Source organism: Cavia porcellus, unplaced genomic scaffold, assembly GCF_034190915.1.
Source record: "Cavia porcellus strain 051 isolate PalLab524CR breed Dunkin Hartley unplaced genomic scaffold, mCavPor4.1 scaffold_32, whole genome shotgun sequence".
Taxonomy (NCBI): domain Eukaryota; kingdom Metazoa; phylum Chordata; class Mammalia; order Rodentia; family Caviidae; genus Cavia; species Cavia porcellus.
This window is the reverse complement of record NW_026947515.1, coordinates 16,653,858-16,668,795: the sequence shown is the minus strand read 5'-3', so window position 1 is coordinate 16,668,795 and position 14,938 is coordinate 16,653,858. Positions and strand designations below refer to the sequence as shown.

At 42.0% G+C, this 14,938-nt stretch overlaps 1 protein-coding gene across 4 annotated transcripts in view; it reads right to left on the bottom strand.

Moving 5' to 3' along the window:
* Tex2 (testis expressed 2) overlaps positions 1-14,938 on the bottom strand; it is a 117,485-nt gene that overhangs the window by 54,219 nt on the left and 48,328 nt on the right. For all 4 annotated transcript variants that reach the window (XM_003465840.5, XM_005001975.4, XM_013148384.3 and 1 more), the window contains exon 2: positions 12,246-13,911. In XM_003465840.5, coding sequence (XP_003465888.1) covers positions 12,246-13,886 — 1,641 coding nt within the window. In that variant the 5' untranslated portion in view covers positions 13,887-13,911. The remainder of the gene's footprint in view (positions 1-12,245; positions 13,912-14,938) is intronic.

The window sequence follows — 14,938 nt, the reverse complement described above, 5'->3', positions numbered from 1 at the left end:
AGACTAATAATCTCTCTTTCTTTAATTTTTTTTTAAAGATAGGATCTCACTCTGTAGTTCTGGTTGGCCTTGAACTCATTATGTAACCCAGGTTGACCTCAAACTCACAGAAATCCTCCCGCCTTAGCCTGAATGCTAGAATTATAAGAATGTACCACCACAACCAGCCTAATACCTCTTTTCTAAACAGTCAATTTTCTAAAAAGAACCATGCACATCAAACAAAAGACCCTCAGGCTAAAATTCACTTTTCCTCATTAGTAACAAAACTATTCTATATAAATTAAGGCTAAGTGTGGAAAAGAATTACCAAAATTATCAGAGTTGTTTAAACATCAGTCAGGAAGAATATTCATAAAACCTAAGAATAAAAAAAAAGAATACCTAGGCATCAATCTAATGAGGAAAGGAAAATACCTACACACTGAAAACTACAGTTCTCTGAAAAGGGAAATTGGAGAGGACATGAAAAAAATAGAAAGATATCCCTTGCTTTTGGGTAGGAAGAACCAATGTAGTGAAAATGGTCACACTTGCAAAAATTGTTATACAGATTTAATGCAATTCTAATAAAAATTCCAACAGCATATCTCACAGAATTAGATAAAACAATCCTAAAATTCATTTAGGACCAGAAGAAACCTAACAGCAGAAACAATTGTGGGCAACAAAGTCAAGGCTGGGGTCACCCAATCCTTGGCTTGAAACTGTACTACAAAGCTATTGTGATACAAAAAAAAAAAAAAAAAAAAGAGCATGGCATTGGAGGGGGGGGGAAATATCCAAGGATCAGTGGAACAAATCAGAAGATGCAGAAACAACTTCAAACACACTCAACCACCTTATCTTTGACAAAGGGGCCAAACACATTCACTGGAAGAAAGACAGTCAGTTTAATAAATGGTGCTGGAAAAACTGTCTTTCCACATGCCAAAGACTAAAATTAGACTCATGCCTATCATTATGTACTAAGCTAAAATCAAAATGGATCAAAAATCTAAATATTAAAACAGAAACACTGAATCTATTGGAAGAAAGAATAAACAGAACTCTTAAAGACACAGGTCTCTAACTATAAAGATTTCATGAACAAGGGCTGGAGATTTAGCTCAGCGGCATAAGTGCCTGCCTTGTAAGCAGGCAGTCGTGAGTTCGATCCCCGGTACTGATAAAAAGAAAAAAGTGTGGGAAGCCGCCTATGATGGCGCCCATTTCCTGCTTCTGGGTTCTTCCCGGCCTGAACAAGCCCGCCAAATTGTCAGGTCTGCCCAGTTACCCGTGACGCTAGCCTATCAGCTTGTTAGACGCGCTTCTCTGTGATTGGATACTGCTTCCCCTTATAAGAGGTTGTTCCTGCCCCCAACGGGCAGAAGAGGAACCAACACTGAGGGTGGCGGACCTTGTTAGGTCCGGTTCGCTGTACGCAATAAAGTTTGAGAGCTGATCCTGCTCGAGTTTGGTCTCCTGTCTCCCGCGGCTCTGGTCATCTGGTGGCCCGTACGGGGAAAAAGGTAAAAGACTCAGCGACGTGCCTCTTCGGCCGGGAGGTGCGATTGCTGTCGCCTGTGGTACGATGGAGGACCTGGCCCAATAACAACGGAAGGCCCCGAGCGCCTCTTCTCTTCACCCTGATCAGCTACGTGAGATACAGCGGTTCCCGGGACAGGTGAGTACTGGATCACCTGGGTTGGGTGGACGCACCTAACAGATTTTGAGCGCCACACGGGTGGACGCCGGTCTTTTTTTTTTTTTCTTTGCATTTGTTTCGCTTTCGCTTCGCCATTGTGGGCAACGCTGCTTGCAAACCCCTCGCTGACTCCCTAAGAGTCCTGCTGCGGACCCGAGGCATCTACATAAACCGGGTCACCCTTTCGAGATTTCTGGATCGTGTTAATGAAATTGCCCCCTGGTTTTGGCCCACGGGCTCTCTAACCCTCCCGTCATGGGAGAAGTTAGGAGGGGATCTTAGATGCGCCCGAGAAGAGGGACGCTTGGATCCCATGGTTTTACCCCTGTGGGAACTGATTAGGGCTTGTCTGACGGACGAACGAACCCCCGGGCTTTGCTCAGCCCGACAGGCTCTTGACAAAGCTCGATCCGAGTGCTCGGAGGAGCCCGAAGTCACACCTGACTTTGGGCCTCCAGAGAAACACAAGGGCTCCGATTCTGATTCGGATTCGGAGGGCTCAGAAGAGGAGGTCGTCTTTGCTAAGCATGACCCTCCTACACCGTTAAAAGAGGAACTTAGGGCTCGGGAAGATAAAAAGGGGAACCAAACACCACCCTGCCCGAGCTACTCCGCCTTACAGGAGGAGCTTAAGCCCTTCCGCTCCTTGGCAAGCTCGCGACCCATGGTCGCCCCCTTCAGGGCGCCAGGCCCTACTGCACCGCCGTGGCCGGAAGAGGAGTTGCTCCCTGGGCTGCCACCTCCGCCCGTGGCCGCCGGAGGGCGCCCACAACCTATGGCACCGCCCTGGTTAGAGGGAGAGCTACTTCCTGGGTTGCCTTCTGCGTGTGCGTTCTCAAGACAGCTAGACAACCCACGGCTGTCATTTGGCAACAGGGACCCTTGCTTTGGGTCCATCCAAAAATGTCTCCTGCTAAGGCTATTGACCATTATCCAGACGCGGTCGCTTCCCTTTCTCTAGAGGGCATCTCACGACAACACTTTGGGGTGCCTCCTTCCTCCCTACATGTACCATACACAAGAGAACAAATTGAGACCTTAACAACGTGTCTAGATTCCTGGGCGATTCTCCAGTGTACGTTTCAAGGGACCATAGATAATCAATTCCCAAAAGACCCACTACTTCAGTTTATTACAGTACACCCTGTGATTTTTCCCAAGGTTACATCCGCATACCCCATAACTGGAGCTCCAATAATCTTCACGGATAGGCGCATATGTGGTTATGGGTCAAGAGCCAAAAACTATCCAATTTACTCCAGACCAACCCCAGGTGGTCGAGCTCCAGATAATACAGGAGGTCTTACATTGCTTTCCAGGCGACGTTAACCTCCTGTCAGACTCCAAATATGTGGTAAATGCTCTCCAAGTTCTGGAGACGGCGGGTCCCATTAAACCCTCTTCAACGGTAGCCTCCATATTCCTAGGTATTCAACATCAGCTATGGAATAGAACCTCAATCATTCCCCTGCCATGGAGCACAGCAATCCGTCCCCAACCGACAAAGGGCTGGTTAGATGGAAAGATGTCCTTACAGGACAATGGATGGGCCCGGATCCAGTGCTTAGCTGGACCCGAGGTGCGGTTTGTGTTTTCCCACAGGAACCAGGTTGCGAACCGCTGTGGGTCCCGGAAAGATTGACGCGAGCAGTAAACTCCCCACCAGTTCCTGATAAAGCACAGGAGGATAAGCCCGCGGACACAAGTCAACTCGACCCTTCTGGGACCGACGCTCAGCGCCCGAGACCATCTACAAACTAAAATGTCTGGTTTGGAGTTTTTTCTATTCTGTGGGTTCCTATTAATCACCCCTGTTCGCACAAATTTGACCAACAAAAATATGACAGCTTGGCTGCAAGACACCTACCTACCTAAGTTTCACAATTTGTCCCTCATAGTCGGTCAGGAACTTGACAATATGGACGGTATCCAACTAGGTCCAGTCAGGTTCGATTTATCAACTTTAGGCAGTGTTATAGCCAGTTTGTGGGAACGCGTCACCTCCTGGTTCTCCTGGCCCAACCTGACTACTTGGATCCTGATTGCCGTGGCCTTCCTAGTGGGGCTTGTGGTTATTAAATGCTTGTTAGATTGCCTCATACAAACTCAGCAGCAGGCTAAGGTCACAGCCATGGCAGCCATGCAAATGGCAGCAGGCGGCCCATCAGGCCAGCAGGCCACCGCATATCTCCTTCACATTGCAGAACATCAGCTATAAGAGCTGAGTGGGCAAGCCAATGACGGGTAAGACGGGAAAAGCCCTCCCGGTCAACCTAAGACAGGCTCCACTCAGATATACATGGCCTATAAGGCCAGGGGTCCCTCCTGGAGTCAAATTATTGGCATTGAGATGCGAGACCAAGGGTACTGCAGTGCCATCCACCCCAAAGGTTGGGGGGAAGGCAGGAATGAATGTCTATATGCATCCAGGTTCGGTTCACAAAAGCCTGGCCCTGCGAAAAAATGAACCACTCACCTTGAGCATGGTCCTGGCGCAAGGATATGCACAAAACAGGGTGATGCACAGCAGGGTATAGACCTCTACATTCTCTCATGCCTCGGCCTACAAGGTAGGCCCACTCCTAGGTGTCTAACAGCAACAAGGTCATAGACACCTTGGAGGGACCCACAGACCATCCTATTTTAATAAATAAAAAAGGGGGAGATGTGGGAAGCCGCCTATGATGGCGCCCATTTCCTGCTTCTGGGTTCTTCCCGGCCTGAACAAGCCCGCCAAATTGTCAGGTCTGCCCAGTTACCCGTGACGCTAGCCTATCAGCTTGTTAGACGCGCTTCTCTGTGATTGGATACTGCTTCCCCTTATAAGAGGTTGTTCCTGCCCCCAACGGGCAGAAGAGGAACCAACACTGAGGGTGGCGGACCTTGTTAGGTCCGGTTCGCTGTACGCAATAAAGTTTGAGAGCTGATCCTGCTCGAGTTTGGTCTCCTGTCTCCCGCGGCTAACAGCAGAAACAATTGTGGGCAACAAAGTCAAGGCTGGGGTCACCCAATCCTTGGCTTGAAACTGTACTACAAAGCTATTGTGATACAAAAAAAAAAAAAAAAAAAGAGCATGGCATTGGAGGGGGGGAAATATCCAAGGATCAGTGGAACAAATCAGAAGATGCGGAAACAACTTCAAACACACTCAACCACCTTATCTTTGACAAAGGGGCCAAACACATTCACTGGAAGAAAGACAGTCAGTTTAATAAATGGTGCTGGAAAAACTGTCTTTCCACATGCCAAAGACTAAAATTAGACTCATGCCTATCATTATGTACTAAGCTAAAATCAAAATGGATCAAAAATCTAAATATTAAAACAGAAACACTGAATCTATTGGAAGAAAGAATAAACAGAACTCTTAAAGACACAGGTCTCTAACTATAAAGATTTCATGAACAAGGGCTGGAGATTTAGCTCAGCGGCATAAGTGCCTGCCTTGTAAGCAGGCAGTCGTGAGTTCGATCCCTGGTACTGATAAAAAGAAAAAAGACAAAAAAAAAAAAAAAAAAACAAAACAAGATTTCATGAACAAAACCTAGACAATAAGGGAAATATTACAAAGAATCAACAACCTGTACTTCATCTTACTGAAAAGCTTTTACATAATTACATGGCAGGGGAGATACTATGATCATTAAAAGCTTTTACACAGCAAAAGAAATCACTGAGTAAAAAGACAACCCACAGAGTAGGAAAAATTGTTTGTCAGCTGTTCCTCAGACAAAGGACTAGTATCTAGAACATACACAGAACTGAAAAAAAATCAGACCCCCCCCCAACAAATTTAAAGACCAATTGAAAAATGAGCACTTGAGATGAATGTACACTTCAAACAAAAATATTTTTTAAATGTTCAACACCACTGGTCATATAAGAGATGCAATTAAAACAATGATGAGATTCCATATCACTCCAGAAAGAATGGCTATCATCAAGAAATCAGTAACGGGATACAATGAAAGCTGTCCTCAGAGGAAAATTTATTGCACTGAGTTCCCAAATCAGGAAAACAGAACGAATACAAATAAATAACCTGATGCTACACCTCAAACAGCTAGAAAAAGAAGAGCAAGTCAAGCCCAAAGCCAAAAGAAGAGAGGAAATTATAAAAATCAGAGCAGAAATCAATGCAATAGAGACTAACAATCCAAAGAATCAATGAATCAAAGAGTTGGTTCTTTGAAAGAATAAATAAAATTGATAAGCCCCCTAGCCAACCTTATTAAAAAAGGGAAGAAAAAGTTCAAATTCATGCAATAAGAAATGAAAAAGGTGAAATCACTACAGACCCTTTAGAAATACAGAAGATTATCAACACCTATTTCAAAAATCTCTACTCTCAAAGGTTTGATAACACAGAAGAAATAGACAGATTCCTAGAAACATATGAAGTACCAAAGCTAGATCAAGAGGATGTAAAACTGTTGAATAACCCAATCTCTGTTAATGAAATTGAAAATGTAATTAAGTCCTCAGCTACAAAAAAGAGCCAGGCCCAGATGGATTCACTGCAGAATTCTACAAGAAAAACAAAGAAGACCTAATGCCGACACTCCTCAAACTATTCAATGAAATTGAAAGGGAAGCAATCATTCCTAAGTCATTCCTGGAAGCAAATATTACTCTAGTACCAAAACCTGAGAAAGACCCAACTAAAAAAGAGAACTATAGACTGATCTCCCTAATGAACACAGATGCAAAAATCCTCAATAAAATATTGGCAAATAGGATGCAGCAAATCATCAAGAAGATTATACACCATGACCAAGTGGGATTCATCCCAGGAATGCAGGGATGGTTCAACATATGTAAATCAATAAATGTAATCCACCATATCAATAAAGTCAAAAGTAAGAATCAAATGATCATTTCTATAGATGCAGAAAAAGCCTTCGATAAGGTCCAACATTCATTCATGATATGAACTTTACAGAAAATTGGAATAGATGGTCTTTACCTCAATATAATAAAGGCCATTTATGACAAACCAACAGCCAGCATCATACTAAATGGCCAAAAATTGAAAGCCTTTACTTTAAAATCAGGCACAAGACAAGGATGTCCTTTATCACCACTCCTATTTAATATAGTACTGGAAGTACTAGCCAGAGCAATTAGACAAGAGAGACAAATAAAAGGGGTAAAGATAGGAAAAGAAGAAGTTAAATTATCATTGTTTGCAGATGACATGATACTCTACATAGAAGACCCCCTAAACTCCATTGAAAGACTCTTAGATATAATAAATAAATTCAGTAATGTAGCTGGATACAAAATCAATACTCAGAAATCAATAGCATTCCTATACACTAACAACAAAATCACAGAGAGGGAAATAAGAGAAACCACACTCTTCACACTAGCAAGCAAAAAAATGAAATATTTAGGAATTACTGTTACGAAAGAAGTGAAAGACCTATACAGGGAAAATTACAATACACTGAAAAGAGAAATTGAAGATGATCTCAGAAAATGGAAAGACATCCCTTGCTCATGGATAGGAAGAACAAACACTGTGAAAATGGCCATTCTCCCAAAACTGTTATACACATTCAACGCAATCCCAATAAAAATGCCATCAACATACCTTATAAATCTAGAGAAATCACTCATAAAATTCATCTGGAACCAGAAGAGACCTAGAATAGCAAAGGCAATTCTAAGCAGCAAAGGCAAGGCAGGAGGCATCACAATCCCTGACTTGAAGTTATACTACAAAGCAACAGTAGTAAAATCAACATGGTACTGGAATCAAAACAGAGACGAAGATCAATGGAATAGATTACAAGATACAACCACAACTACAAACACACTCAACCACCTTATCTTTGATAAAGGAGCCAAGTAGGTTCACTGGAACAACGACAGTCTCTTTAATAAATGGTGCTGGAAAAACTGGCTCTCCATTTGCTGAAAACTAAAGCTAGACCCACGCCTATCACCATGTACTAAATTAAAATCTAAATGGGTCAAAGATCTGAATATTAAAACAGAAACACTAAATCTATTGGAAGACAAATTGGGTAGAAACCTTGAAGACAGGGGTAGGTAGAGAATTCATGAACAGGACTCAAACTGCATGGGAAATACTTCCCAGAATCAATAACTGGGACCACTTCTTATTAAAAAGTTTCTGCATGTCAAAAGAAATCTCCAGCATAGTGAAAAGAAAACCCACAAACTGGGAAAAGATTTTAGTGAACTCCGACTCCGACAAGGGACTCTTGTCTAAAACATAGAAAGAATTGAAAAAACTCAGATCCCCAAAATTCAAAGATCCAATCCAAAAATAGGCATCTGAGGTGAATACGCACTTCTCAGATGAAGAAATACAAATGGCAAATAAATACATGAAAAAATGTTCATCATCATTGGTCATTAGAGAAATGCAAATTAAAACCACACTGAGATTCCATCTTACTCCTGAAAGAATGGCCAGGATCAAGAAAACCAACTACAACAAATGCTGGAGAGGCTGTGGGGAAAAAGGAACTCTCCTACACTGTTGGTGGGAGTGTAGACTGGTACAACCTTTGTGGAGGTCAGTCTGGAGATTTCTCAAAAAGTTGGCATTGGAAGTCCCATTTGTTCCAGCTACTCCACTTCAAGGCATATTCCCAGAAGAATTGAAAGCATCATACCACAGTGGTATATGTGCACCTCTGTTTATAGCAGCACAATTTGTAATCGCCAGATCTTGGAAACAACCCAGGTGTCCATCAACTGAGGAATAGATAAAAAAGTTGTGGTATTTCTATACAATGGAGTATTGCTCAGCTATAAAGAAGGATCACATTGAGATATTTATCAATAAATGGGCGCAGCTTCAGACCATACTCATAAGTGAAATAAATCAATCTCGCATGTGTGAATACTGAATAGTTTCCCTAATGTAAGTAATGATTCAAATATATAAATGTGGTAATCATGATTCCCCATTATGTGGCCTTGAAGTCTTATAAAGTTGTCACTTATTAATTGGAATGGCTTTATTTTGGGCTTCTTGATATGGAAATATTTGAAGCTATAGTATATGAAGTTATATTCAAATATTTCAAGGAAAAAGACAGACACTATGGTAACTACTATTAAGTCGGGTTATTTGGTGGTAAAGCACTAGGTTGCTGAAACAGTCATGCTTTGACCTGTATTATTATGTTGTTATGTCCTCTTTTATCTCAATCTCTCCCTTATTCATTAAAAAAATTATTTAGTTATTTTTTATGGTTTTTTTAATTAAGGGGAAAAATTTAAAAAATTAGCAGGATATATTATAGTAACTTTTTTGATTTCCTATTAACTTGATTTGAAGTCCTGTAATACTCCCACTATCTTGTTTTGACTGATTAGACTCTGTTCCGTTCTCTATGATAGTATCAAGTTTGAGGGTATAGGCAACTACTTTGAAGGCAATAAGATTCACTAAGATGCCCATTCTGGTTTGACTATTATCTCCTTTGGAAGTCCTGTAATGTTTACAATGTTTAAGTTTTATTGGTCTTGTTCTCTACTGTTTTGTTCAACTTTATAATACCTAATAGATAGACAATAATAAGGAAGCAAGAGGCATTATGGTAACCATTGTTGATAACCTTGTACTCTGTTTTTACATCATGTACTATGTCTATCCTTGGTTTTGACTGCCAGCTTTGTTTTGCCATATTTGACTTTATTCTCTTCTAAAAAAAAAAGTAATAAGAACTAAGGAATAATAAAACCCAAAATGTGTAAATTTTATTGTAAAAAAGAGAAGGAAAAAAAGTGCTCTAAAGGATACAATTGCAAGTGTGTTTAGGGGTGTTAAATAGCTGACAATATTAATGTTTTTGGTTGGATCATTGAACACAACTGTTTGCAGTCTCACTGTTTGAATGTCCACTTTGTATGCTTTGATACTGTGACTAGAGCAACTATCTCTAAGATGATAATGTGTAATCTATTAACTGGTGATTTCTTACTTTTTTTTTTTTTTTTTTTTTTTTTTGTAGTTCTGTATTACTTGTACTCTTACACTGCTTTGTTTTGTTTTGTTTTTTCTCTTTTTCCTTTTAAATAAAATTTAAAAAGAAATGCTGGCGAGGTTGCAGGGAAAAGGAACCTTCTCCACAGTTGGGGGGAGTACACACTGATGAACCACTGTGGAAATCAGTGTGGAGATTCCTCAAAAACTAGGACAAGTGGCCCCTCTTGATATCTTTCCAAAAGAATTAAAAGCATCACACCACAGCAATATATGAATTAAAAGCATCATACCACAGCAATATATGCACACCCATGTTTAATTTTTTTTTTTTTTTTTTTTGGTAGGGATTGAACTCTCGACCTCATGTTTGCCAAGCAGGCACTTAGGCTGCTGAGCTAAATCCTTGGCCCCTCACACCCGTTTATAGCAGCACAATTTATAATAGCTAAATCCTGTCAACAGCTCAAATGCCCATCAACTGATGAATATGTGGAGTTTTTTTACACAGTGGAGTACTCAGCCATAAAGAAGGATAAACTTGAGAAATTTATAGCTAAATGGATGAACCTTGAGACCATAGTCTTTAAGTGAAATCAATCAAACACACTTGTAAACAACGCATTGTCTCTCTGGTATGAGAAACTGAAAATATAAATAAGAACCAAAAGGCTTAACAAAAAATATGACATAGAAATTGTTCAAAAGGAAATGGAACTGGGGTGGGGGGAGCAAAGGAAGAGAAGACAAAAAAATGAGAAAAGGAGGATAGAATGGAAACAAAATATGAATAGGGAAAAAGGCACTGAAGGGAAGGGAAGAGAACAGGGGAAAAAGAGGAATCAAGATATATCATATACAGGTACAAATTCCCCATGATGAGTGTGATCATTACATATACCTAAACTGCACCAATATACTTAATTTTTGAAAAATGGATTAAGATGATTTACTTTGGATTACAGATGTCAGCCTATGAGAGCATTTAATTTATCTGCTTTCTACAAGGAAAACTGAAATGCATTTATCTGCAGGACCGCAAAACACCTTTTCCTCTCCAAAACTCATGCTGGAATTTAATCTCCATAGCAAGGTATTAAGAGGGTGGAAACCTAATTTGATTATGGTGTTTAGATGAGATCTTTGGGAGGTGCTATTGCTTGTCTAGATGCTCCTCAAAACCTCATATGCTCACAGGTGGAGGTGGCTGGATTAGGGCATGCTGGATTAGAGGTACCCCATTCTGGGTGCAGGGCAGCACCCAAAAGATGGGTAACCTGAAGGGATAAAGGGATAGAAAGAAGGTAAGTCTGGTGCTATTGCTCGCTGCCTGCCCTGCTGTGGAGCCAGCCAACTATGACTGTGAGCTAAAATAAACCTTCTTCCTTTGACTTTAGGTGTTAGGTATTTTAGAGAAAAGTAACTAAAACAGGAGATAATAGGGTTAGATAAGTAATGAGAGTGGGGCCCCAGGATTAAATATTGGTGGCTTTGTAAGGAAAGGGAGAAAAACACAGGGGACACACACACAGACAGACACACACACAGATACAGACATACACACACAGATACAGACACACACACAGTCTGCCTGATGAGGCCCAGGCTGCCTCAGCACTCCGTCAACAAGGCCATCACCTAGGTGCCCCTTGATCTTGTACTAGAGCCATGAGACAAAATAAACTTGTTTAACTCATACAAACTGCACTATTGTGTGATTAGCAAAAGAAAACAGATGAAGACACACTCCTTGCAAGAAAATCTGAGTCCTCCATGTTCACTGAGCCTCACTTCTTCCTAAGCACACACCCTGGCTGCAGAGGGCTATGATGAGGGCTGAATGAAATACCCACTCCTAGCCTGAGGCAGGCGCTCAGCATCATATCATTGCCTTTACTGTTTCAACGATCAAAGTAACCAGAGTATCATCAAATTAAATCCCTATTCCCATGGCTTCCTCTGGTTAACTGCTGAAATATAGCAGTGACGGGATCAAAACTAAAGACTGACTGCATTAAAACTAAAATCTTTCCAAGACAAGTGCTCAAGCCAGTTTAAACTGCATGCCAGAGTCCATCTTTAGGACCTGATATGAATGGAAGTAGCACTTTTCTTTGCCAAAGTTATACTAACTTACTTGAAGGTCATGTGAATCACACTATCACAGAAACTGAGCCATTGTACATAATGAATCACTTTTGCTCCATTTCATATATTAATGCTAAGCTTAACAGTGTCTCATAGTCTCAAGACTCAGGACCAGCTTCCCTTAAAAAAGAACAGTCTCATATCACACTGTCATGTGGAAGAAAGAAAAAAAGATCAGCTGTTAAATGTATTATCCCATTAAAGCAAGACAACAGTTGGGTGAGCATATTCCTGGGTGATATCCTATACATGTGTGATTAAGAAAAAACAAAATAGAATTACATACCAAATCATTAACTGTAATTCTCTCTCACTGGTGTGATAAGGAATATTTTTTTCTCTAAGTTTCCTGCAGACACTTCTTTTGAACAAGGAAAAAAATCTCTACAGTCAAGTTGTAACAGAGCACATGTACTTGCTAGTGGCTATAGAGAGTCTTACCTTTAATATTTCAGGTTCTTTGATATCCAAAGATCTCATATTCCAGTGTTGCCGATGTTTATGTGACTTGTGATATTTATGAGCACTTGGTGGTGTAAAAAACCAAATCACACAAACTGCAGTCATGAATCCAAGGCCAACTCCCAGAAGGAGTCCGCTCACATAGTGGGGCAGGGGGAGAATGAGGTATGCGTAGACACACATTACAAAGAAGCCCAACGTCTTCACAGGTAATTCTGGGTGCTGCGTGGTCAAGTCCGCCTCCTCTTCACTGTCAAGAATGGTGCCATCCTCTGTGAGCACCTCTGGCTTCAGAGGGACATCGAGGGGCTTATCAAGTCTACCCTCACCCTCTGTTTCCAGGTCAAAGTCTTCTGCGTACAGTTCACAAAACTCTTCATCTTCTTTGCTCACTAAGGCAGACAACGAACATTTCTCTAAGACCAGAGAGCTCGTTTTCAGGCCTAAATCCTTTAGGCTGCTCGCCTGGGAAAGTTTTGGTTCCACCTCTCTCACAGGTTCTTCGGTGGACTTTGAGTGGTCACTCTTGGGGACGTTAGAGTCATTGCTAGGGCCATCCCCCTCAGAGTCACACTCCTCCTCCTTGATGCTATAGTTGTTATTGCTTTCCAGATGCCCGTTCAAGCCAGATAGGTTGGAGAGTTCTGAAGCACTTGAAGATAAGGCTTTGGGCCTATGGCTGACACTTTCTTCCCCTATAATTTTACTAAGAAGCTGAAAAGGCTCATATATGACTTCTGAAAGGCGTCGTTTAGTGTCTTCAATTTTCGCCTCCATTTCGGGCACTTTAAAAAAGGAGCGAGTATCAGAGGGAGAAGTCAGTGGGGAAGAAGGAGCAGTTTTGGAATCTCCACCTGTGTTTCGTGGCTGTGTGAACTGCTTGAACAGGTGCAAATTCAGCTTGGAGTCAGGTGGCTTGTAGGACACGGTGTCAGACTCCTGCCTGGAAGTGTCAGTGGACAGAGACTTGACTAATGTCTTCATCAAGTGTCTGTGCCTTGGTGGGTATAGGGATTCTTTTGGCTCCACCTCAGTTGACAGGGACTTCACCAGGCTCATAAAGGGCTTTGTGCTGGAGAGAGCGGAGGATGAGGCACTGGAGGAGAGGATGGGAGACTTGGAAGGGGAGGACAAAGGGGAAGAGGAACTGGTTTTCTGCTCAGAAAGAGATGACACACTGGGAGAACTGGCTAAGGGCCCCGAAGATGGCGCTGGAGACAGAGCCAATGGCACTGTACTTAATACTTGAGCTGCTGGGGGAGGGGATTCCAACAGCTTTACAGTGTTCTCAGAGACGGGCAAAGTGGCAGGGGCCTGGGATACGGAGAGTCCATCTGCCACGATGGGCGAGGCAGCAGGGCCCACAGGATCATTGCCACCTTGGGGTTCAAGATAGAAGTCCTCCTTGGCTTCAAGCCCTGTTACAATGCTTTGGTCATCCAGTCCCTCCTCAAAGTACTCCCTGAACTCCTCCTCCTCTTCCTCCTCCTCCTCCCCAGATGCTGAGAAGTGAATGGCGATAGTGTCTCGGGACACGGACCTCTGCACGTGCACTTTGGGGGTTGAAGGTTTTGGCATGTCAATGGTTTTCTCGGCATGGCGACCATTCAGACTTGTCATTTCCGGCTTCACAAGGGCTCAGGCTCTGTGAAAATAAGAGAAACGCAAGTCAGAGAGTACTTTCTCCATGGGAGACACTGCCATTTACAAAGTGGAGCCCAGAGTGAAGCTCTGCTTAAATTTGATTAAGCTTTTACTCGGCAGATGCCCCACTTTTTCACTTCAGTAGGTTTAATGGTTTCAATTTCACTACATGAACTCCAGCTAGGCACTCTTTTATGAGCAAGCCACACACCAATGTTATAAATGCCATACAAACTGTCTTTCTTCACAACATTTGAGTAAACATTTCCTCCTTTAATTTTAACTGGCACATTTCTATCAGCGATCTTCTACTGCAAAGCCTGAAGTACCTGAACAATAGATAATACCTAATGTCCAATAGCATAAAATGCAGCATCCTGGTGATTTTAAGGATCTTGAAACAAAAATCTCACAGGTGATCTTCTGGCTATGCAAAGCTAACTCAGAAGGAGTTACAGCTGCCACCGCGATTTTCAAAGCAATTTTAAAAATTTAGCTTTCTTTTCCCACCAGCACTCATACTATCTTACTACTGCAAGTAAATAACAAAGCATCCAAGTGTGGAACTCTGTAAACTAACTGCCATAACCTGTTGACTTCTTTATTCTCCAAATGATAAGTGCCATAAGGTCTGGGTACTTAGGAGGCCATGAAAATATAGCCATGTTATTTTTATTTATTTTTATTTTTCTGAGACAGCGTCTCGCTTTGGAGAGAAGGCTATGAACTCACTTATGTACCCCAAGCAGGCCTCGAACTCATGGTGATCCCTCACCTCAGGCTCCCCAGTGCTGGGGTTACTTACAGGCACGCACCACCATACCCAGCTTTTTGTTTTTTTCTTCTTTTTTGGTAGCACTGAGGACTGAACTCAGCGCCTTCACATCAAACTATTTTTATTTTTATGTTGAGATAGGGTCTCCCCAAGTCACCCAGGCTCAGCTGAAATCTGAGATTCTTCTGCGTCAGCTTCCATGAGGGCTAGAATGACAGGCATAAAACCTGTCATGGTTCTAAGGCTTCAAGAT